Source organism: Pan paniscus, chromosome 1 (genome assembly GCF_029289425.2).
Source record: "Pan paniscus chromosome 1, NHGRI_mPanPan1-v2.0_pri, whole genome shotgun sequence".
Lineage (NCBI taxonomy): Eukaryota > Metazoa > Chordata > Mammalia > Primates > Hominidae > Pan > Pan paniscus.
The window spans coordinates 188,896,845-188,920,984 of record NC_073249.2 but is presented as its reverse complement, the minus strand read 5'-3'; the positions used below and the strand labels follow the sequence as shown (position 1 = coordinate 188,920,984).

Below are 24,140 nucleotides of genomic sequence, written 5' to 3'. Positions count from 1 at the left end.
TCGGGGGAAAAAAAAAAAAATATATATATATATATATTTGAGAAAGGGTCACGCTCTATCACTCAGGCTGAAGTGCAGTAGCGCGATCTCGGCTCACTGCAACCTCTGCCTCCTGAGTTCAAGCAATTCTCCTGCCTCAGCCTCCCGAGTAGCTGGGATTACAGGCATGCGCCACCACACCCGAATAATTTTTGTATTTTCAGTAGAGACATGGTTTCACCATGTTGGCCAGGCTGCTATCAAACTCCTGACCTCAAGCAATCAGCCTGCCTAGGCCTCCCAAAGTGCTGGGATTACAGGCATGAGCCACTGTGCCCAGCCAAAAAACTGAAGTTTTTAATTTGATTTTACCTAAATTAAGTTTAGCCTGTAATCCCAGCACTTTGGGAGTTCACGATGGGAGGATGGCTTGGGACCAGGAGTTCGAGACTAGCCTAGTCAATCAACATAGCAAGACCCCATCTCTTAAAAATAAATAAATAAATAAAATAGCCATACATGGCTAGTGACTAGCACATTGGACAGTGCAAATCTAGACCTTGTTCTTCCTCTTCTACAAGGAACCCACCAGCCATCCTGGTTGATTATGAATGAGGCTGTCCAGCCCTGTCTGAGCTCAGCACCTCCACCATCCCCTGGGCATTTCTACAAGACGTTCTGTATGCAGGGGGGACCCAGGTAAAACTGTAGTCTGATTCTGGACTCTTTCCCTGAGCTCTCCCGCCTATTACCAGCACCATCATTCTTCCTATCAGTCAGGTGTACAGTCTTGCCATCGGCTCACCTCTCTCCTTGGCCCCCCAGAGAGAGTTAGTCATCCATTTCTTCAGTCTCACAGCTGCCTTCCTCCAGGCTACCATCTCCTCACTTGCTACCTCAGGAGTCTCCCAACTAAGAGATCTTCCCACTTCTCCCTACCCATTTAGCCTCTGCACTTGGCCTGATTAAACTCTGATTTCATCTCTCTGCTCTAAATCTTCCTGTAAAGGTTAAGACCCAAACTGGTTCAACTGGCATCTGACACCCTTTGCAAATGGCTCTACTCTCCTTCATCAATCCATCACCCAAAGACAGCCTGATCTAAAAGGATAGATTCTTCACACATGCCATCCGCACTCCTGCCTTCATATGAAGTTCCTCCTACTTTTTGGCCACCTCTCCTTCGAAGCCCAGCCTCAACTCCCACCTCCTCCTTCATGAAGCCCTCCCCAGCCACATAAGTTCTCAGTAGTCATTTCTCTGAATTTTGAGTGTCTTCCTGTCTATATAATGTGTCTGGCACTTTAAGAAACATTAGACTGTTTTGGAAAATGCCTTGGGCTTTGGAATAAAATAGAGCTGGTGATGTTACTGACTCCATCCATCACCTCTTATGAAACCTCAAACAAATTACTTAATTTGCTTCCTCATTTGTAAAATGGAAGTAATGCTACCATATTTACGGAGACCTCAAAAGGATAAACAAATACAATCTACATGGGTCACGAACCTAGCACAATGCCTGGTACACAGCAGACATTCAGGAACTGTTCCTCTCCCTCTTCTCCATCACTCCTAATCCCCCACTGCTTTAATAATGATGACTACCATTTATCAAGTACCTCTCATAGTTAGGTAATACGTTCAATGCTTCATGCATTGTGTCTGATTATTAGCCTTGTTTTACAAATAAGGAAATTGAGGCCTAGAGCAGATAGCAGACATGCTCGAGGACATAGAGCCAGTAAATGGTGCAGCTGACATTAAAACCCAGATCTGCTTGACTCCAAAGTCCCACAGCCTCCCACTTTGCATGCATGAGGACATCATCATCAATGAAACTATAAACTCCCAAGGGTAAGTACGATATGAATAGAAGGTTTAAATCTGTTTGGATAACCAAGCAAAAGTATCAGCACAGTCTGTACAGGATATGTGGGAGTGTGGCTGTCACTGCTGGGTGGAGATCACGTTCTACCCTTCCTGAGCACCTATTAGACAGGTCTAGGAGGAGGTGTCCCCTCCTATCTTCTCAGTCACCAGCCTTTGCATCCCATTTCCAGCACACTGGAAGAACCTGCAAAACCATGCAAGCAAAATACCTGCAAACCATGTGCTTCAGAATACCTGACAGTTCAAACTGACTGGATTAAGTGAGTAGGTTCAATGTTTGCCAGCAAGATCATGCCCTGCCCACACCACCAGGGGGACATTCCAAGGGCTCTCTAAGTCTGAGACAGGGCCTTACATACTAGCAAAGAATTCATGGGGAAATAAACCACTCTAGATCCAACTACCTAGAATACAAGTCAGGCTCTGTTGATGATGACAATGATAGTATTATAAATACTAATAATATTAAGAGCAAATACTTGGCCAGCAGTGGTTCATGCCTGTAATCCCAGCACTTTGGGAAGCCGAGGTGGGCAGATCACCTGAGGTCAGGAGTTCAAGACCAGCCTGGCCAAAATGGCGAAACCCCATCTCTACTAAAAATACAAAAAAAAATTAGCCAGGCGTGGTGGCAGGCGCCTATAATCCCAGCTACTCGGGAGGCTGAGGCACAAGAATCACTTGACCCAGGAGGCAGAGGTTGCAGTGAGCCAAGATCATGCCACTGCACTCCAGCCTGGGCAACACAGCAAGACTACATCTTAAAAAAACAAACAAACAAACAAACAAAAACTAATACTTAAGGCTTACTACGTATTGAGCACTGTTTAAATCACTTTACATATATTTTATCCTCACAACTACTCTATGAGGTAGGTGCTGTTATTATGTCCACGTTACAGACCAGGAGATATACACAGAGAGGTTAAATAACTTGCCCAAGAGCACACAGTAGTAAATGGCACACAGCCAGGGTTCAAACCCAGGGAATCTGAGCCAAGAGTCTGTGCTCTCAACCAATAAACTATATCACTGATGAGAAAACGAGAGGCTCAGAAAGCATTTCTGGCAGAGAAAATTTAACTTCAGCAAAAGCACAAAGATAGGGCATTATGGTATGCTTGGAAACAAGTAATAATAAGTAGGATAAATAAGTAGGGAAAAGTTTTATTTGAGAAGCACTAGGGATACAAAAGAAGAATGTGGCCGGGAGCGGTGGCTCATGCCTATAACCCCAGCACTTTGGGAGGCCAAGGCTGGCAGATCACTTGAGGTCAGGAGTTCGAGACCAACCTGGCCAACATGGAGAAACCCTGTCTCTACTAAAAATACAAGTATTACCCAGGTGTGGTGGTGGGCACCTGTAATCCCAGCTATTTGGGAGGCTGAGACAGGAGAATCACTTGGACCCAGGAGGCGGAGGTTGCAGTGAGCTGAGATCAAACCATTGCACTCCAGCCTGGGCGACAGAGTGAGACTCTGTCTCAAAAAAAAAAAAGAAGAAGAAGAACAAGAGTGTAAGAGTCAGGTCTCAAGTGCGACCTGAGTTCTATTTTCTACTCCGCCAATGACCAGATGAGTGATCACAAGCATGTTACCTACCCTCTCTAAGCCTCAATCTCCCAGCTGAAAAACAGAGATCCTCGGCCAGGCGCGGTGGCTCACGCCTGTAATCCCAGAGCCTTGGGAGGCCGAGGCAGGCGGATCACAAGGTCAGGAGATCGAGACCATCCTGGCTAACACAGTGAAACCCTGTCTCTACTAAAAATTCAAAAAATCAGGCGGGCGTGGTGGCGGGCGCCCGTAGTCCCAGCTACTCAGGAGGCTGAGGCAGGAGAATGGCGTGAACACGGGAGGTGGAGTTTGCAGTGAGCCGAGATCGCGCCACTGCACTCCAGACTGGGCAACAGAGTAAGACTCCATCTCAAAAATAAATAAATAAATAAAAATAATAGAGATCCTCTTATGGAATTTTTGTGACACAGTGTAAGGCCCATGGACTCAAAGTAAGTGCTTAATAAATGGTAAGTGCTACTAATAATGATAACAACAGTAGTAAATTTAGGCTAAACTGTAAGACTTCAAACGCCATGTAGAGTTTGGATTTTACTCTTATGACAAAAAGGAGCTAAGTGTTTACCTAGCACATAGTACACAGGGCAGGTAACTCTTGAGTGACATTCGTAACACAGGGCACCTGGCATTGAAAAGAATGGAAAAAATCCATTTTTTCCAGTTCAGCTTTGCCACCATCCCAAATTGTTTTGTTACTTTCTTCAAAGTTAAATAACCATGTTTAGTTTTCTTTTTTCATTTCTTTTACATTTCTCAAATATCTCACGGCTTTAAAAAGAAGTGCCATAGATTCTATCATTTAAAATGAACACAGGGCCAGGCGCAGTGCCTCACGCCTATTATCTCCACACTTTGGGAGGCTGAGGTGGGAGGATCACCTGAGGTCAGGAGTTCGAGACCAGTCTGGCCAACGTGGTGAAACCCTGTCTCTACTAAAAATACAAAAATTTTAGAAAAATAATAATAAATAAAATAAAGACCAGGCGTGGTGGCCCACGCCTGTAATCCTAGCACTTTGGAAAGCCAAGGCAGGTGGATCACCTGAGGTCAGGAGTTCAAGACTAGCCAGGCCAACATAGCAAAACTCCGTCTCTACTAATACAAAACTTAGCCAGGCGTGGTGGCGGGCGCCTGTAACGGGCATGCTGGCGGGCGCCTGTAATCCCAGCTACTCAGGAGGCTGAGGCAGGAGAACTGCTTGAACCCAGGAGGTGGAAGCTGCAATGAGCCGAGATCACGCCACTGCACTCCAGCCTAGGCAACAGAGCAAGACTGTCTCAAAAAACTAAAAATAAATAAAAATGAGCTGGGTGTGGTGGCAGACACCTGTAGTCCTGGCTACGTAGGAGGCTGAGGCAGGAGAACCACTTGAACATGGGAGGTGAAGGTTGCAGTGAGTTGAGATCATGCCACTGCACTTTAGCCTAGGTGACAGAGCTAGAATCTGTCTCAAAAAAATGAAAATAAAAATAATAAAAATAAATAAAAGTTAGCCAGACATGGTGGCACATGTCTGTAGTCCCAGCTACTTGGGAGGCTGAGACAGGAGAACTGCTTGAACCTGGGAGGTGGATGTTGAGGTGAGTCGAGATCATGTCACTGCACTCCAGCCTGGGTGACAGAGTGAACTCCGTCTCAAAAAATGAAATAAGCTGGGCTCCGTTTCAAAAAATGAAATAAGCCGGGCGCGGTGGCTCACGCCTGTAATCCCAGCACTTTGGGAGGCCGAGGCAGGTGGATCATGAGGTCAGGAGATTGAGACCATTCTGGCTAACACGGTGAAACCCCATCTCTACTAAAAAATACAAAAAACTAGCCGGGCATGGTGGCAGGCGCCTGTAGTCCCAGCTACTTGGGAGGCTGAGGCAGAAGAATGGCATGAACCCAGGAGCTCCAGCCTGGGTGACACAGCGAGACTCCATCTCAAAAAAATAAATAAAATAAAATAAAATAAAATAAAATGAACACAGACATCTCTAAAAACACATCTCATGCCAAGCAAACCTGTAAGTTATAGACTGGAAATCCAATTTGCACCCTGTACAAATCCAATTTAGGCTGGCAAGGACTAAATATGACCAGTTTAGCTTTCAAGGAGGAAGACTACAGTGCAATTACTTTACAGCAACAGGTTGGTTAGTGGTGATAGGCCCCTGGAGAGATGACTTGAATTTTTCCTTCTCAGGCTTCCCTTCAGTGGGCCTTCTGTGAACTGTCTGTGGTCTGGTGATAAAGCTAAAAGAGAAGTGGGCAAGAGCAAACCAGGAAGGGGGGAGGGCAACACAGAGATGCAGAGCATGCTCAAAGAGGAAGGGGGCAGGAGTTGTTGAGGCCACAAAGCACCTTGGGCTAGAAATTGTATGGGTCTCTACAATTCAACCAGAGACAGACATTTTTTGAGCACCTACTGATGTACAAGGCATTCGGCTGTCATTTGGGAAGGAGAGAGAATGCAAAATGCTAAAAGCAGCAAGTTCAAGCTTACAAAAATGTAGCTGAATGAGAAGTCAACAAATAGGTGAAAAAGTACAGGGCTTTATCCAGAAATAATAAGCAGTCAAGTTTGAAGTAAAAGGAAATGAAGATAAGTTGTAGCAGATAAGACCAGACAGAGAAGCAGGCTGAGGTCAGGCAGTGCAGGACTTGACCACTATACTAAGGAATTTGAACTTTATTCTATAGGCAACAGGGAGTGGTACAATATTCAAGTTCACATACAAAATAGTAGAATACGATCAAAGTTATGTTCTAAGGAGATCCCTAAGGGAGAGGGAAACTTGAGGTTGGGAAGACTTACAAGAAGACTACTGCAACAGTTCAGCTAAGAGGATACCAACATGAATGAGGGGGATTTTGAAATGTGGGTAGATAGGAGAGGCACTGCAGAAAAAAAAAATGAACAGAATTTGCTTATTAGACATGAGAGCAGAGGGAAGAGTCAAGGATACCCTGAGGTTGTTAGTGACTGCATTCAGAAATATGAAAATGGAGGGAGGAAAGGAGTAAGTGCAGTTCTTTTTTTTTTTTTTTTTTTTTTTTTTTTTGAGATGGAGTCTCGCTGTGTCGCCCAGGCTGGAGTGCAGTGGCGTGATCTCTGCTCACTGCAACCTCTGCCTCCAGGGTTCAAGTGATTCTCCTGTCTCAGCTTCCCAAGTGGCACGCAGATTACAGACGCAAGCCACCACACCTGGCTAATTTTTGTATTTTTAGTAAAGACAGGTTTTCACCATGTTGGCCAGGCTGGTCTCAAACTCCTGACCTCAGGTGATCCACCTGCCTCAGCCTCCCAAAGTGCTGAGATTACAGGCCTGAGCCACTGTGCCCAGCCAATGCAGTTCTTATCAGGAAGAAATCCCCCTAGGATAGACCCTGAAGACAGCAGCCAGGTTCTCAGTTCTCAGAGGTGAGCATTTACCATTTCTTTTTCTTTTTTTTTTTTTTGAGACAGAGTCTCGCTCTTGCCCAGGCTGGAGTGCAGTGGCGTGATCTCGGCTCACTGCAACCTCCGCCTCTGGGGTTCAAGCGATTCTCGTACCTCAGCCTCTTGACTAGCTGGGACTACAGGCATGTGCCACCCCGCCGGGCTAATTTTTGTATTTTTAGTAGAAACAGGGTTTCGCCATGTTGACCAGGCTGATCTCAAACTCCTGGCCTCAAGTGACCCGCCCACCTCAGCCTCCCAAAGTGCTGGGATTACAGGCATGAGCCACCGCTGCTGGCCAGCATTTCCCATTTCTAATTGTATTTCCCAAATGAAAGCACGTCTAAATAATTAGCATTGCTTAAGTCCTGTGTGACTTTCCAGGAGGCAAACATTCACTCCCATTTTAAAGACATATAAGAGGAAAGCTGAGACACACGTTTAATATCGTACAAAGAGGTCAAGCGCGGTGGCTCATGCCTGTAATCCCAGCACTTTGGGAGGCAGAGGCGGGAAGATCACTTGAGGCCAGGAGTTTGAGACCAGCCTGGGCAACACAGGGAGATCTCGTCTCTAAAAACAAAAAGAGGCTGCGCATGGTGGCTCACACCTGTAATGCCAGCACTTTGGGAGGCCAAGGCAGGCTGAATCACTTGAGGTCAGGAGTTCAAGACCAGCCTGGCCAACATGGTGAAACCCTGTCTCTACTAAAAATATAAAAATTAGTCCAGGCATGATGGCTCACGCCTATAATCCCAGCACTTTGGGAGGCCAAGGTGGGCAGATCACCTGAAATCAGGAGTTCAAGATCAGCCTGGCCAACATGTTGAAACCCCGTCTTTACTGAAAATACAAAGAGTAGCCAGACGTGGTAGCACATGCCTGTAATCTCAGCTACTTGGGAGGCTGAGGCAGGAGAACTGCTTAAACCCGGGAGGTGGAGGCTGCAGTGAGCAGAGATCACACCACTGCACTCCAGCCTGGGTGACAGAGTGAGACTCCGTCTCAAAAAAATAAAATAAAATAAAAATAAATAAAAACAAAAAGAGAAAGTAATAGTGCACCAAGGAACCATGAAGAAAAGAAAAAGAAAAATGTCCAGGCCTTTTGACATCCACTTTGTTTAAATTCTCATCATTGGCATTCCAAGAAAGAAAGTCTCTTCTCATTCATATTTGCTAGCTTCAGTTCATGTATGGATCACCAATAACAAAACTGTTAGAGCGTAATTTATTTTATATATTTATCTATTTAAATTTAGAGATATCACTATGTTGCCCAGGCTGGTCTGGAACTCCTCAAGCAAGACTCCTGCCTCAGCCTCCGAGTAGCTGGGACTACAGGTGCGCACCACTGTGCCGGGCTAACAGTATATTTTAAGTAGCAAAGAAAAACATGCAAGTCAGCTAGCATCTATCCTCCAACAGTACAGTATCTTTCCTCTAATAAATATATTGATGCCTCCCTCTTCCTGAACTGTCCCTCCCTGAGGATTTTTCTGTTCAAAGCTCCACTTCTAACTGAGTGTTTGTGGGTCACCTCACTTGCTCTCAACAATAACTGTAGAATTCCAAAACAAACTGTTTTCAGAAGAAAAAAAGAATCTTTAGGGGGTTCTCTTGTACTAGAAACATAAAACTGGATTAAATGGCCCAAAGAAGGAAAATGGAGAGGGGAACAACAAAAGGAAGAAGAAAAACAAATACAGTTCTCTTTTGTTTAAGGAAACAAAGTGACTTAAAATAAGTTACTTAGGAGCCTGCAGAGCTTCCCACAACGGTGGAAATGATGGGCAATATTTGTTCTCTAAGATAAACAAAAGCAAATTTATTTTCTCCATGCTAAAAGGATATGTTGGTCACTCAAGTTTTACCTATTAGTACTGACAAAACAAGATGAAAGAGAGAGTGAGAGAGAAAACCACCCCGGGGGCTATTTTGCTAACATGCTCTCTGGCTTCTACTCTGGTAAACTAGGTTACCCTTTATGTTACCCTGAGATATAAATAGCATTAATTTCCTTTCACTGGCATGACAGACTTTAATACTTTGTTTCCTGGGTCCAGAAGAAAAAATACTTAAACACATCCCCTTGTAAATTTGAGTTACTACAAAGCTGGTTCATTTCTTTTTTTTTTTGAGACGGAGTCTCACTGTCGTCAGGCTGGCATGCAGTGGCGTGATCTCAGCCCACTGCAACCTCCGCCTCCCAGGTTCAAGTGATTCCCTTGCCTCAGCCTCTCAAGTAGCTGGGATACAGGCGCACGCCACCACGCCCAGCTAATTTTTTATATTTTAGTAGAGATGGGGTTTCACCACGTTGGCCAGGATGGTCTTGAACTCCTGACCTTGTGATCCGCCCACCTCGGCCTCTGAAAGTGCTGGAATTACAGGCTTGAGCCACCACACCCGGCGAAGCTGGCTCATTTCTAATCAACTTTGGATTAAAAAAAAACAAAATGTATTTGCTATTACTGCTTTGTTAAAATAGCCCAGAATGGCCCCTGTGGGACTTCTGAGTAGCCATTTCCTTTTTAGTGCATAGTTCAAAACCCTCCACAACACAGCTCCAGGTTTTGCGTGTACCCAGGATGCAATGCAGGTGAACATTTTACAGACTGACTTGGATAAGTACTGGGCCCTGTGCAGGATCCTCAATGGGGTTTTCTGAATAAGAGCAACTTCAGTTGCTAGATGGAAATAATGAGGTATTTCTCCCAAATCAGACTTCACTCTTTTTAAGGAAAGAAAAAGCTGCAAAAGGAAGTTAACAGCATCCCTGGTCATCTAGTGGTTAGGAAGAAAAAAAAAGAAAAGAAAAAAGATGTTAAGAACAGTGAGGCCAGGCGCGGTGGCTCACGCCTGTAATCTCAGCACTTTGGGAGGCCCAGGCGGGCAGATCACGAGGTCAGGAGATGGCGACCATCCTGGCCAACAAGGTGAAACACCGTCCCTACTAAAAATACAAAAATTAGCTGGGTGTGGTGGCGTGCAGGTGCATGTATGTAGTCCCAGCTACTCGAGAGGCTAAGGCAGGAGAATTACTTGAACCCGGGAGGTGGAAGTTGCAGTGAGCCAAGATCGTGCCACTGCACTCCTAGCCTGGTGACACAGCAAGACTCCGTCTCAAAAAAAAAAGGAGCAGTTAAATAAGTGCAGGAGCAGAAAGACTCCTACCAATCTACCGATTCAACTACCAATCTAAAGTCAGTGCAAGCTGGGCTTGGCAAGAGAATCACGTGAACAAGCTGCCACTCAACCAAAAGCATTACCTGACTTCAACACCACAACTTACCTCCTAGACACTGGTCTGAACCTGAAGACGTGGATTCCAGTCTGAAACTAGCTCCATTTCATTTTTCTTTTTCTTTTTTTTTTTTTTTTTTTTGAGACAGAGTCTCGCTCTGTCACCAAGGCTGGAGTCCAGTGGCGCAATCTCAGCTCACTGCAAGCTCTGCCTCCCAAGTTCACGCCATTCTCCTGCCTCAGCCTCCCGAGTAGCTGGGACTACAGGCGCCCACCACCATGCCCGGCTAATTTTTTTGTATTTTTAGTAGAGACGGGGTTTCACCATGTTAGCCAGGATGGTCTCAATCTCCTGACCTCGTGATCCGCCCTCCTTGGCCTCCCAAAGTGCAGGGATTACAGGCGTGAGCCACTGCGCCCGGCCTCATTTTTCTACTATAATCTCTACCAAGCTCAGCCTAACACTCCTGAATTCAGCAGAGACAAATCAAAGAAAAGAAAGGACATTTTGAAAGAATCATCAAAGATCATTCCTATCTCTATTAATGCAAAGGCAAAGAATGAAGACCAGATTCACCTATCCCCCAAAATGCCTGGGCCTCGAAGGTGCTCTATGCCCTTGGCTCACGCTACAAGGAACACTGTCCTGCTGGGCCAACCCTATACTCTCTTACCTCTATCTACGTATTATCAGACCCCTCTCAGTCAGACTGCCAGCTCCTGAGGGGTGCCTTTGTTTCTCCTGCCGTGCATCAAAAACAGCTTTTTTTTTTTCTGGGGGGACAGAGTCTTGCTCTTGTCACCCAGACTGGAGTGCAATGCCGCGATCTCAGCTCACTGCAATCGCCACCTCCCGGGTTCAACTGATTCTCCTGCCTCAGCCTCCCAAGTAGCAGGGATTACAGGTGCCTGCCACCATGCTCAGCTAAGTTCTGTTTTTTGGGGGTTTTTTTGTTTTGTTTTGTTTTGAGATGGAGTCTTGCCCAGGCTGGAGTGCAGTGGCGCGATCTCGGCTAACTGCAACCTCTGCCTCCCAGGTTCAAGCGGTTCTCCTGCCTCAGACTCCCGAGTAGCTGGGACTATAAGTGCACACTACCATGCCCAGTTAATTTTTTTTGTATTTTTAGTACAGATGGGGTTTCACCGTGTTAGCCAGGATGGTCTTGATCTCCTGACCTTGTGATCCGCCTGCCTCAGCCTCCCAAAGTGCTGGGATTACAGGCATAAGCCACTGTGCCTGGCCTAATTTTTATATTTTTAGTAGAGACAGGATTTCGTCATGTTGCCCAGCCTGGTCTTGAACTCCTGATCTCGTGATCCGCCCACCTCGGCCTCCCAAAGTGCTGGGATTAGGCATGAGCCACCACGCCCAGCCAAAAACAGCATTTTTAAGCAACCATTTGCCTTGGTTTCTCTAGGCTATCAAGTAGTGGGTATTTTGATCATATGCATATAGGAAAAAACAAATCTACTACTCCGTTTCCCTTGGGGCCTGTATCGACATCCAGAGGCAGCCCAAAGGGTTCTTCCCACCTGTTATAGAAGATGTAACTCTCCTCTGAGGCCAGAACTCTGGAAACAGAGATGACCCAAACAGAACTGGGGAGCTTGATACCATTTCTTACCAATTTTAGCAGCAGCAACTTAGCAATTAACAGTGTCACCCAGTCACTTACTGTAGGTATTATGATTAAAAAAAAAATTTTTTTTTTTTTTTGAGATGGAGTCTCGCTCTGTCTCCCAGGCTGGAGTGCAGTGGCACGATCTCAGCGCACTGCAACCTCTGCCTCCTGGGTTCAAGCGATTCTCCTACCTCAGCTTCCCAAGTACCTGGGATTATAGCCATGTGCCACTACACCCATCTAATTTTTGTATTTTTAGTAGAGACAGGGTTTCGCCATGTTGGCCAGGCTGGTCTCGAACTCCTGACCTCATGATCCGCCCGCCTCAGCCTTCCAAAGTGTTGGGATTAAAGGCATGAGTCACCGTGCCCAGCCAGAAACAGCATTTTTAAGCAACCGTTTGCTTTGGGTTCTCTAAGCTATCAAAAAGTGGGTATTTTGATCATATGCATATAGGAAAAAACAATCTACTCCTCTGTTTCCCTTGGGGCCTGTATCGACATCCAAAGGCAGCCCAAAGGGTTCTTCCTACCTGTTATAGAAGATGTAACTCTCCTCTGAGGCCATAATAACTCTGGAAACAGATAACCCAAATAGAACTGAGGGGCTTGATATCATTTCTTACCAATTTTAGCAGCAGCAACTTAGCAATTAATAGTGTCACCCCACTTACTGTAGGTATTTTAAGATAAATTTTTTTTTTTTTTTTTCGAGATGGAGTCTTGCTCCGTCTCCCAGGCTGGAATGCAATGGCACGATCTCGGCTCACTGCAACCTCTGCCTCCTGAGTTCAAGCAATTCTCCTACCTCAGCCTCCAGAGTACTTGGGATTACAGGCACCTGCCACCACGCCCATCTAATTTTTGTATTTTTAGTAGTGACAGGGTTTCGCCATGTTGGCCAGGCTGGTCTCGAACTCCTGACCTCAGGTGATCCACCCGCCTCAGCTTCCCACAGTGCTGGGATTACAGGCATGAGTCACCACGCCTGGCTGACAACATTTTTAAAACTATTTATTTATTTATTTTAGAGACAGTCTCACTATGTTGCCTAGGCTGGAGTGCAGCAACTAATTCACAGGATCAATCATAGTGCACATCACCCTCAAACTCCTGGGCTCAAGCCTCCCACCTCAGCCTCTCAAGTGGCTGGGACTACAGGTACGCACCACCATGTTCAGCTTTCAAATTATTTTAAAATAAAAATAAAACCGAAACCGTAACAATAATTCCTCTCCAGCATATGGCTAGTCTCTGTTTTTTGAAAGGAAATGAAAGATTGAGATCCCTGCACATTTCTCAGTCGGGGCAGCTAACTGGCTTCAGAGCTAGCTGGCCTGACTTGTCACAGAAGATTAAGGGAATGAAGTGCCTGCATGGCCTGGCTCTGGTGTACTGGCTGAGAACACAGCACCCACCTCTTTCTGCTGCCATTGGCCTTGTCCTCCGCCAATTGTCTGGATTCTGGCAGTCTCTTGTGAAGGGGCAAGGAGATGAGGTGCTCTTAAACTCTCACCCGTCCCAGCACCATAGCCCAGAATGTCATGGAAACTCTAGTGATAGTGAACTCTGAGATAAGCCCAAGGAAGATGCAAACTATCAGCACCATCAGGCGCTCCGATCGCACCTTGTGATGGCTGCAATGAAGGAGAAACAAGCACCGAGGAAGTCCTCTGCTCACCTCGTTTCCTCTCAGTTTACAAACTCTTGTGCAACATGCCACTCCTCCCTGCCCCTCATAGTTTCCAAGCCTTGTAAGAACAAGTGGAGGGCTGGCCCACACTTTACACAGCTACTTGACAGGCTCTTCATTGCTGGCAAATGACTGTCACAAATAGGTACTAGGGGTCATGCCAAAGCTCACACATAAATGGAGCCTCACGGACACACCCAGGGGAAAAAAGCACCAGGGGCCCTTGCAGAAAACCCTGGAGCTGGACAAAAAAAGACAGGTCTGCAGGTCCTCCCAGAGCACGGACTCACCCAAATTTCAGCCCTGAGCCTCCCATCTCCAAACGACAAGCTCCTGCTCAGCAACTGGCCTTCTGTGCTCCCCATTATCCACCAACTGCTGGGTGGGAAAAAACCTAGTCCCTTTATAACCTGTAACTTCATCCTGGCCTCTAGTCCCAGAGTAGACAGGGCTCCCCAAGACTCCAGCCCTGTACACTGCGCTATCATCACAGGGGCTGAGAACTGACAGAGCCCCAACACATACCATACCTCACCCAAAGGAAGACTCTATCGTAGGCAGGGCACCGCTCCCCCACCCGCCCCACGCGACAAACTCGGAAGGTCAGGATTGAAGAGCAAGCTCAGATGGAGCAACAGGCCCAGAGAGGGGCAGCGAGTGGCCCGAGGTCACACAGCGAGTTCGGAACGGAGCTTTACTAAAACCCCAGCCTCCGGATTCCCAAGTACCCCATTCCCACCCGCCTACCCTCGTCACGCACGCCTGAGAAGAACATCACAGAACTTCTGCCCCAGTGTCCCAGCCTCCAGAGGGCCACCAGGACTTTGGTCTTCGCCCCGAGCGTCCACTGGCCAAACCGCCGACCCTGCCCACCCGAGGGCCGGGCGCACCGCCGCCCCCGGCCCAGCTCCCCAGCCCAGCTTCCCGCCGCCCGCCGGACCTGCAGTGTTGCGCTCCCGAGAGCCGGCGGCGGCAGACATTTCCCTGCCTGCTTCCTCAAGCTCCTCATCCCGCCGCCCGTCCCGCGCGCTCCGCCCCCAGACGAACCCGCCCCCGTGTGCCCGCTCCATCAATCGAAAGCCTGTCTTCTCCATCGCTCCGCCCCAAAACAGAACGGAGCCCGCCCCCTGTGGCAGGGCCTCCTCCAATCCCCACCGTTTCTTCCGGGACGGATACCTGCCTCCGCCAATTGTCGCATACCCTGGCCAGGTAACTAGGGCCGAGTTACAACCGCGTGGCCTTGGCATCTCCAGCTCCAGCTCTGCGCACCTATACCGAGACAGCCACAGGAATTCAGGATCCCGGGTCGCAGAATCGAAGCCTGTGCAGGAACAAATGGGGGCAGACTGAGCCACGGGCTTGAAGAGCCGGCTCTGCATGATTGTATTATCCCAAGAGACTCCCGCCCTGTTTCTCCCGCGCACAGAAGGGTTCTGTGCGCACTGAGGTTCAAATGCAAGAATAATTGTGAACACAAAAGTACTATTCCAAGGCAGACCACCGCCATTCCTTGAACCTCACGGTAACTATGTGCCAAGGTCTGTGCCTCGTATAAATATTATCTTCCTACTCCTCGTAACACACCTTTTATGAGGGAGGAAACTATTATCCCAATTTTCTTTTCTTTTTTTTTTTTTTTTTTTTTGAGACGGAGTCTCGCTCTGTCGCCTAAGCTGGAGTGCAGTGGAGCGATCTCCGCTCACTGCAACCTCTGCCTCCCGGATTCAAGCGATTCTCCTGCCTCAGCCTCCCGAGTAGCTGGGACTACAGGCACGTGCCACCATGCCTGGCTAATTTTTTGTATTTTAGTAGAGACGGCGTTTCACCATATTAGCCAGGATGGTCTTGATCTCCTGACCTCATGATCCACCTGCCTCGGCCTCCCAAAGTGTTGGGATTACAGGCGTGAGCCACCACCCCCGGCCTATTATCCCCATTTTATATACAAGGCAACCAAGTTCAGAGAGGTTAAGTCTGAGGTCGCAGAGTGACTAGCAGAGTGGAGGATTCAAACCGATGCCAGAGGGTTGAAGGATTTCACCACCCATAACCTCCAGCAGCAGTTGGCAGCCCACTCCAGAGAAACACACGCCGTAAGTAAGCAGTGTGTTTACTATGAAATATATCAAGACAAGTCCTCTGTTTCTCCCTTAACCAGACTGCCACTCTCCCTCCTAGAAATTCTTGAGTCACCTCTGTCTCTGACTCAAACCCTCTGACTCAAACTATCTGACTCTGGAACAGTTGCTCTTAACCCTTCTGCTATCCCGCCTGCTCTGTTTGTAGAGCTGCATGAACCCGACCGAACTGAATGGGATGTGCAAGGACATGATATATGAGAAGACTTGAGTTCCAGTCCTGACTATGGCACTGCCAGACACAGCTTTTAAGTTGTCTTCAGCATTTACATACTATTAACCCATACTTGGCCTCGTCTGATCCTCAAAAAACTTGGCTTATTGAAGAAGGCAAGTTTATATTTCCATTGTATAAATAAAAAAGCCAAGGTCTGAAAAAATAAAATATATAGTAGGGCCAGGCACATACCTGTAATCCCAGCACTTTGGGAGGCTGAGGCGGGCAGATCACGAGGTCAGGAGATCGAGACCATCCTGGCTAACATGGTGAAACCCTGTCTCTACAAAAAATACAAAAAATTAGCTGGCCATGGTGGCGTGCGCCTGTAGTCCCAGCTACTCGGGAGGCTGAGGCAGGAGAATCCCTCTAACCTGGGAGGTAGAGGTTTCAGTGAGCTGAGATCGCACCACAGCACTCCAACCTGGGTGAAAGAGTGAGACTCTGTCTCAAGAAAAAAAGAAAATACAAAAATTAGCCGGGTGTGGTGGCGGGCACCTGTAATCCTAGCTACTCGGGAGGCTGAGGCAGGAGAATAAACTGAACCTGGGAGGTGGAGGTTGCAGTGAGCCAAGATTGCACCACCACACCCCAGCCTGGGCGACAGAGCTAGACTCTGTCTCAATAAATAAATAAATAAATAAATAAATAAATAAATAAATAATAGATAAAATAAAATGTAGTGTTCACATTCACATTTAGGAAGTGACAGACCTGGGATCTGCACTGAAATCTCTGAACTCCGAGGGCTTTGGCATCAGAAACCGAAGTTTCAAACCTGGTCCCATTACTTCAATTTTTATTTTATTTATTTATTTATTTATTTATTTATTTATTTATTTATTTATTTATTTTGGGACAAACTCTTGCTCTGTCGCCCAGGCTGGAATGCAGTAACGTGATCTCCGCTTACTGCAACCTCCGCCTGCCGGGTTCAAATGATTCTCTGCCTCAGACTCCTGAGTAGCTGGGATTACAGGCACACGGCACCACGCCTGGCTAATTTTTGTATTTTTAGTAGAGGCGAGGTTTCACCATATTGGTCAGTCTGGTCTCGAACTCCTGACCTCATGATCCGCCCACCTCAACCTCTCAAAAGTGCTGGGATTACAGGTGTGAGCCACCCCACCCGGCCCCTATTACTTCAACTGATGATTGATCTTGGGTAAGTTGCTTGCCTCCTCTGTGTCAATTTACTCGTCTGTAAAACAGGATATCTACTTCTTAGTATTGTTCAGAAGACTAAACGGAGAAATACAGTTGTTGTGCATTGTCTCAGTATCTAGAAAAATGTCTGGCACACAGTAGGTGCTCAATTAATGTTAGCTAACTGTGATCTCTTGTTAGCCGATGTTTCTCTAATAGTAGATTCTTAGCCAAGACACTTCCACTCTCTGGCCTTTTGTGCTGTACAACATTATCCATCAAGGACTGGGTGGAAAAAACCTAGTTCCTTTTGCCTCTAGTGCCTCTAGTAAAATGAAAGAGTTGGGCTGGTGGATATCTAAGAGTCTGTCAATACTGAGAGTCCCTTCTAACCCAGGTCCCTCCCTGAGGAAATCCCCATCATGACAAGCACTCAGAGAATTTGGTTGGTACAGAGTTTCTCTGCTGGTTACCCCAGGTGTGGTGTGGACCCCAGAAGGATGACAGGTAAGGGGACTGCAAGACACACACCCAATCCTAAAAGAAAGAAGTCACCCTTGACTCCTGTCTTTCATTCTCATAGCTACCAACCTCTGCTCCTGCAGTCAACAAATATTTATTAAGTGCCTGCTATATGACAGGCGGTGTTCTTTTTTTTTTAAGATGGAGTCTTGGCCGGGCGCAGTGGCTCACGCCTGTAATCCCAACACTTTGGGAGGCCGAGGCGGGCGGATCACGAGGTCAGGAGATCGAGACCATCCTGGCTAACACGGTGAAACCCCGTCTCTACTAAAAAAATACAAAAAATTAGCCGGGCGTGCTGGCGGGCGCCTGTACTCCCAGCTACTCGGGAGGCTGAGGTGGGAGAATGGCGTGAACCCAGGAGGCGGAGCTTGCAGTGAGCCGAGATCGTGCCACTGCACTCCAGTCTGGGCGACAGAGCCAGACTCCATCTCAAAAAAAAAAAAAAAAAAAAATGGAGTCTGGCTCTGTCGCCCAGGCTGGAGTGCAGTGGCATGATCTCGGCTCACTGCAACCTCTGCCTCCTGGGTTCAAGCGATTCTCCCGCCTCAGCCTCCCGAGTAGCTGGGACTACAGGCACGTGCCACCACGCCTGGCTAATTTTTTTGTATTTTTAGTAGAGATGGGGTTTCACCATATTGGTCAGGCTGGTCTTGAACTCCTGACCTCGTGATCCGCCCGCCTTGGCCTCCCAAAGTGCTGGGATTACAGGCGTGAGCCACCTTGCAGGCTGGCACTGTTCTTATCTCTGCGGATGAAGTTGTGAACGTGACCCAAACTCACTGCCCCCATGGTGCCTTCATTCTCATCAGTTTGACCTCTCTATTTTTCAAGTCCATCCCTCCTTCCCCATTCCCATCACCAGGGCTCTCCCAGGTCCCAGCCTCATTTTCCATTCCTTAGCCATTCCAGTACATTCCTATCTCCCTGCTCTAGTTCTCTTTTTCTATACCGGTTGCCAGAGGAACTTTTCTAACTTGCAAATCTTGCCTTATCACTCTCCAGCTTAAAAATTCCTTAATGGCGGCCGGGCGCGGTGGCTCACGCCTGTAATCCCAGCACTTTGGAAGGCCAAGGCGGGCGGATCACGAGGTCAGGAGATCCAGACCATTCTGGCTAACATGGTGAAACCCAGTCTCTATTAAAAATACAAAAAATTAGCCAGGCGTGGTGGTGGGCACCTGTAGTCCCAGCTACTCGGGAGGCTGAGGCAGGAGAATGGCATGAGCCTGCGAGGTGGAGCTTGCAGTAAGCCGAGATCACGCCACTGCACTCCAGCCTGGGCGACAGAGTGAGACTCCGTATCAAAAAATAAATAAATAAATAAATAAATAAAATTCCTTAATGGTTCCCCATAAGCTATAGGGCAAAGTCCAAGCTCTTTGCTGGGTAGCTAAGACCCTTCATGAGATGCTCTCTGCTGACCTCTCCTGGCTCAGCTCTCTCCACACCCTCCTCTTCCCCCAAGTTCAGTCCCCACCAAAGGTCCTGCCCTTCCCTCCGACTGCCAAGCCCTTTTCCTCCTTGTTGCCTGCCTGGGGAAAAACTCTTCTTCATCCTTCTAGCCTAAGCTTAAATATCACCTCTGGCCGAGCGCGGTGGTTCATGCCTGTAATTCCCGCACTTTGGGAGGCCGAGGCGGGCGGATCACCAGAGGTCAGGAGTTTGAGACCATCCTGGGCAATATGGTAAAACCCTGTCTCTACTATAAACACAAAAATTAGCCAGGCATGTTGGCAGGCACCTGTAGTCCCAGCTACTCAGGAGGCTGAGGCAAGAGAATCGCTTGAACCCGGGAGGTGGAGGTTGTAGTGATACAAGATCATGCCACTGCACTCCAGCCAGGGAGTCTCAAAAAAAAATTCACCTCCTACATGAAGCCTTCCTGGGCTGTTTATACGGGAGAGGGTGCCATGAGCTAAGGAAGCACTAGAGCAAAACACGCAAGGGCTCAGGCTCTGGAGCAGAACTTTTTTTTTTTTTTTTTGAGAGAGTCTCGCTCTGTCACTATATGTTGGCCAGTCTGGTCTTGAACCCCTAACCTCAAGTGATCCACCCGTCTAGGCCTTCCAAACTGCTGGGATTACAGGCATGAGCCACCGTGCCTGGCCTGGAGTAGAACTATATAATCCTGCCTAATCCTGGCGCTATCATTTACCAGCTAGGTACTCAGGCAACGCTCTTATCCTCTCTGAGCCTCAGTTTCCTCATCTATGAAATGGACACATCGATAATACTTCCCTTGTAAGATCGTGGTAAAGAGTATATGAGGCCAGGCCGGGCGCGGTGGCTCACACCTGTATTCCCAGCACTTTGGGAGGCCGAAGTGGGCAGATCACAAGGTCAGGAGTTCGAGACCAGCCTGAACAACATGGTGAAACCCCGTCTCTATTAAAAATACAAAAATTAGCCAGGCATGGTGGCGTGCACCTATAATCCCAGCTACTCAGGAGGTTGAGGCACAACAGTCACTTGAATCCAAGAGGCGGAGGTTGCAGTGAGCCAAGATGGCGCCACTGCACTCCAGCCTGGGCAACAAAGCAAGACTCCGTCTCACAAAAAATAAATAAATAAATAAATAAAAGTAAATGAGAGGCTGGGCAAGGTAGCTCACGCCTGTAATCCCAGCACTTTTGGAAGCTGAGATGGGCAGGTTACCTGAGGTCAGGAGTTCGAGACTAGCCTGGCCAACGTGGTAAAACCCCATCTCTACTAAAAATATAAAAGTTGGCCAGGCACAGTCGCTCACGCCTGTAATCCCAGCACTTTGGGAGGCCAAAGTGGGCGGATCACCTGAGGTCAGAAGTTCGAGACCAGCCTGGCCAACATGGTAAAACCTGTCTCTACCAAAAAATACAAAAATTAGCTAGGCGTGGTGGCATGCGCCTGTAGTCCCAGCTACTCGGGACGCTGAGGCAGGAGAATTGCTTGAACCCAGGAGGCGGAAGTTGCAGTAAGCTGAGATTGCACCACTGCACTCCAGCCTGGGCGACAGAGCCAGACTTTGTCTCAAAAAATAAAATAAAATAAAAATACAAATACAAAAATTAGCCAGGCATAGTGGCAGGTGCCTGTAATCCTAGCTACTTGGGAGGCTGAAGCAGGAGAATCGCTTGAACCCCAGAGGCGGAGGTTGTAGTAAGCCAAGACTGTGCCATTGCACTCCAGCCCAGATGGGCAACAAGAGTGAAACTTGGTCTCAAAAAAAAAAAAAAAAAAAAGCTGGACACGGTGGCTCATGCCTGTAATCCCAGCACATTGGGGGGCCGAGGTGGGTGGATCACGAGGTCAGGAGTTCAAGACCAGCCTGATCAACATGGTGAAACCTCGTCTCTACTAAAGATACAAAAAATTAGCTGGGCGTGGTGGCATGCGCCTGTACCAGCTACTCGGGAGGCTGAGGCAGGAGAATCACTTGAACCCAGGAGGTGGAGGTTGCAGTGAGCCGAGATCGCGCCATTGCACTCTAGCCTGGGCAACAGGGCGAGACTCTGTCTCAAAAATAAATAAATAAATAAATAAATAAATAAATAAATAAAATTAACATTAAATTTAAAAAAATTTTTTTAAAAGGAGTAAATGAGATAATGTGTGAAAAGTTCTTGGAATAGTGCCTAACGCATGCCAAATCAACAATGAATGTGAGCTACGAGTCTTCTTGTAGAGGGGAAAAACATTTTCTGAGTTCCTGCTATGTGGTAGGCACTTTTACATGTGTTATCTCATTTAATTGTCACAACCCATGAATAAGGTATTCATTACATACAGAAGCCTACAAAAACTAAAGTTCAGAGAGGTGAAGTAGCTTGTCCAAAGTTGCACAGCTAGGTACTGGCAGAGATGGGTTTCAAACTCAAGGGGCTGTATAGCTTCAAAGCCCAGGCTCTTTGGTGTTATTTCTATTATTATACCTCCTACAACTACTATTAATAATCATAAAATATGTTATTATTTTAAGATTTAGAGATAAATTTCCCCCTGCTTAATAAATTTTAAACCTCTTGGCTGGGCGCAGTGGCTTAGGCCTGTAACCCCAGCACTTTGGGAGACCAAGGTGGGTGGATCACCTTAGGCCGGGAGTTAGAGACCACCCTGACCAACGTGGTGAAACCCCGTCTCTACTAAAAATACAAAAAATTATGCTGGGTGTGGTGGCTCATGCCTGTAATCCCAGCACTTTGGGAGGCTGAGGTGGGCGGATCACCTGAGGTCAGGAGTTCAAGACCAGCCTGGCCAACATGATGAAACCGTGTCTCTACCCAAAATCCAAAAATCAGCTGGGCGTGGTGGTGGGCGCCAGTAATCCCAGCTACTCGGGAGGCTGAAGCAGGAGAATCGCTTGAACCCAGGAGGCGGAGGTTGCAATGAGCCAAGGTCGTAGCACCACACTGCAGCCTGGGCGACAAGAGCGAAACTCCGTCTCAAAAAAAAAAAAAAAATTAGCTAGGCATGGTGGTGGGCGCCTGTAATCCCACCTATTCAGGAGGCTGAGGCAGGAGAATTGCTTGAACCGGGGAGGTGGACATTGCAGTGAGCCGAGATTGCGCCACTGCACTCCAGCCTGGGCAACAAGAGCAAAACTCCGTCTCAAAAAAATAAATAAAATAAATAAACCTCTTAACCAGGCATTCAAGGCTCTATAATCATGTTTCTACTTCCTTTTGTTTTTGTTTTTGTTTTGTTTTTTTGAGATGGAGTCTTGCTCTGTCCCTAGGCTGGAGTGCAGTGGCGCAATCTCGGCTTACTGCAAGCTCCGCCTCCTGGGTTTATGCCATTCTCCTGCCTCAGCCTCCCGAGTAGCTGGGACTACAGGCGCCCACCACCATGCCTGGCTAATTTTTTTATTTTTAGTAGAGACGGGGTTTCATCGTGTTAGCTAGGATGGTCTCGATCTCCTGACCTCGTGATCCGCCCGCCTTGGCATCCCAAAGTGCTGGGATTACAGGCGTGAGCCACCGCGCCCGGCCTGTTATTTTATTTTTTAGAGACAGGGGTCTCACTCTGTTGCCCATGCTGCGGTGCAGTGGCGCAATCATAGCTCAATGTAGCCTTGAACTCCTGGGCTCCAGTGATCCTCCTGCCTTGGCCTCCCAAGTAGTTGGGATTACGAGCAAGCTACTAAGCCTAGCTGTTTCTTCTGCTTCCTTTTCCCTTATCCCCTAGTTTGAATCCAAGGGCAGTCCCCTTCCTGGCACAGCAAGCAAAATAAAGTGAAGCCCCTGGAGGCTCAGGCTCCACAGCAAGACCACAGAGAAGACCAGCCCTCTCCCATTGCCACAAAGACAAGAGATAGCTTGAAAGAAGACAGCTAAAAGTGGTGGGTAAACATTTAAGCCCCAGCACCTGTTAGCTTGAATTTGCATGTTCTATGACTAATCCTCTGCTCTGTACACAAACTCTCCTTTACCTGCCGGGCTAATGTCCCATTCTAAACAAATTTTGTCCTAAAGGCCACTAACATTTCACTGCTAGCCCAAAGCTAGACCATTTTCTCAGCAGCAGTGAGTGACAGCAGGGTTCAAGGGCAGGAGAGCCAATATGACAGATGGTTCTAGCTGTGAGTTCTAGCTTTGGGTGGCAGAGAGAGGGAAGTTGGGCCGCTGGAAGCTGCTTAGTCTGCCAACTTGTAAGAGATTCTGCATCACAGTCACAACCTATCCTGTGCAACCCTGCCCAGAGCCAGGAGAGCAAAGGGGCCCTGCTGTAGATAACATTCAACTCCAGAAACTGTAAACACAAAAGCAAACACCATGGTTGGCTGGCAGCCTGGGGGCACTATGGCTTTACACCAGCAGCTTCGAAAGGACACAGAAACCATGGGATAAGAGTCCAAAGGGTGGAGAGTCAACTGGGGTGGGTAGGTGAATACCCAGCCACCCACCCACCCCCAGGGAGCCTGGGGTCTTACCTACCTGGACAGGCCCTGGCAACTTCGTGGAGGAACATCCTGGTTTGTGAACCAAAGGGCAGCTGGAATACGAGGCTAAGCTCTGCTGTGTCCAGCTGGACGGTCACATCTGAGCCTGCACAGAGGAGGCAGGAAATGAACCCTTGGCTGCCAGGAGCTAAGTGCTTGATGCAGCCTAAGCCTGAGAATGGAGAATCAGCAACCCAGACTCCCAAAGCCCCTTCAGCCCTTAAGCAACTTACTTGGGACAGCTGCTGGGACAACAAGGAAACCCTCTGTACCCTAAGTTCCAAATTAACATCATCCCCTCTTTATACAGGAGGCAGAAGAAGGCTCTGAAAAGTCAGTAAGCCTCAACTGCAGTACTAGATGGAACTGGGAAAGAACAGGTTCTCTGGATGTGTAGTCTGTTCCCCTCCCGATGAAATGAAAAGCACATAGAGGCAGACAAGAGGAAATGTCCATGGGTCAGTCTACCTGACTATGCCAGGTAGTGTGATAGGCACAGGGAATACCATGGTGAAGAGAATACACGTGGGCCCGTCTCAGGGAGCTAGACTGTAGAAGGCTTCCCTATTCATAACATATACCCAATACCGGGCACATGGTGAGCACTCAAACCATGTGCTGAACTAACAGACAAACAGAAGCAACCTAGCAGAGCAATTAAGAGTGTGGGCTAGGCTGGGCACAGTGACCCATGCCTGTAATCCCAGCACTTTGGGAGGCCAGGGCAGGAGGATTACTTAAAGCCAGGAGTTTGAGACCAGCTTGGAAAACAC

The 24,140-nt window shown here is 47.7% G+C and overlaps 1 protein-coding gene across 14 annotated transcripts in view; it reads right to left on the bottom strand.

Annotated features, from left to right (window-relative positions):
* Window positions 1–24,140, bottom strand: part of INPP5B (inositol polyphosphate-5-phosphatase B) — an 85,277-nt gene that overhangs the window by 55,822 nt on the left and 5,315 nt on the right. For 5 of the 14 annotated variants that reach the window (XM_034961597.3, XM_034961628.2, XM_055095192.1 and 2 more), the window contains 2 exons: window positions 23,363–23,473; window positions 14,608–14,748 (listed from right to left, as the gene is read on the bottom strand). In XM_034961597.3, coding sequence (XP_034817488.1) covers window positions 14,608–14,748; window positions 23,363–23,473 — 252 coding nt within the window. Of the gene's footprint in view, window positions 1–14,367; window positions 14,749–15,974; window positions 16,066–23,362; window positions 23,474–24,140 lie in introns of those variants that run through there. The other 9 variants (XM_034961608.3, XM_055095193.1, XM_055095190.2 and 6 more) reach the window with 6 other exon arrangements.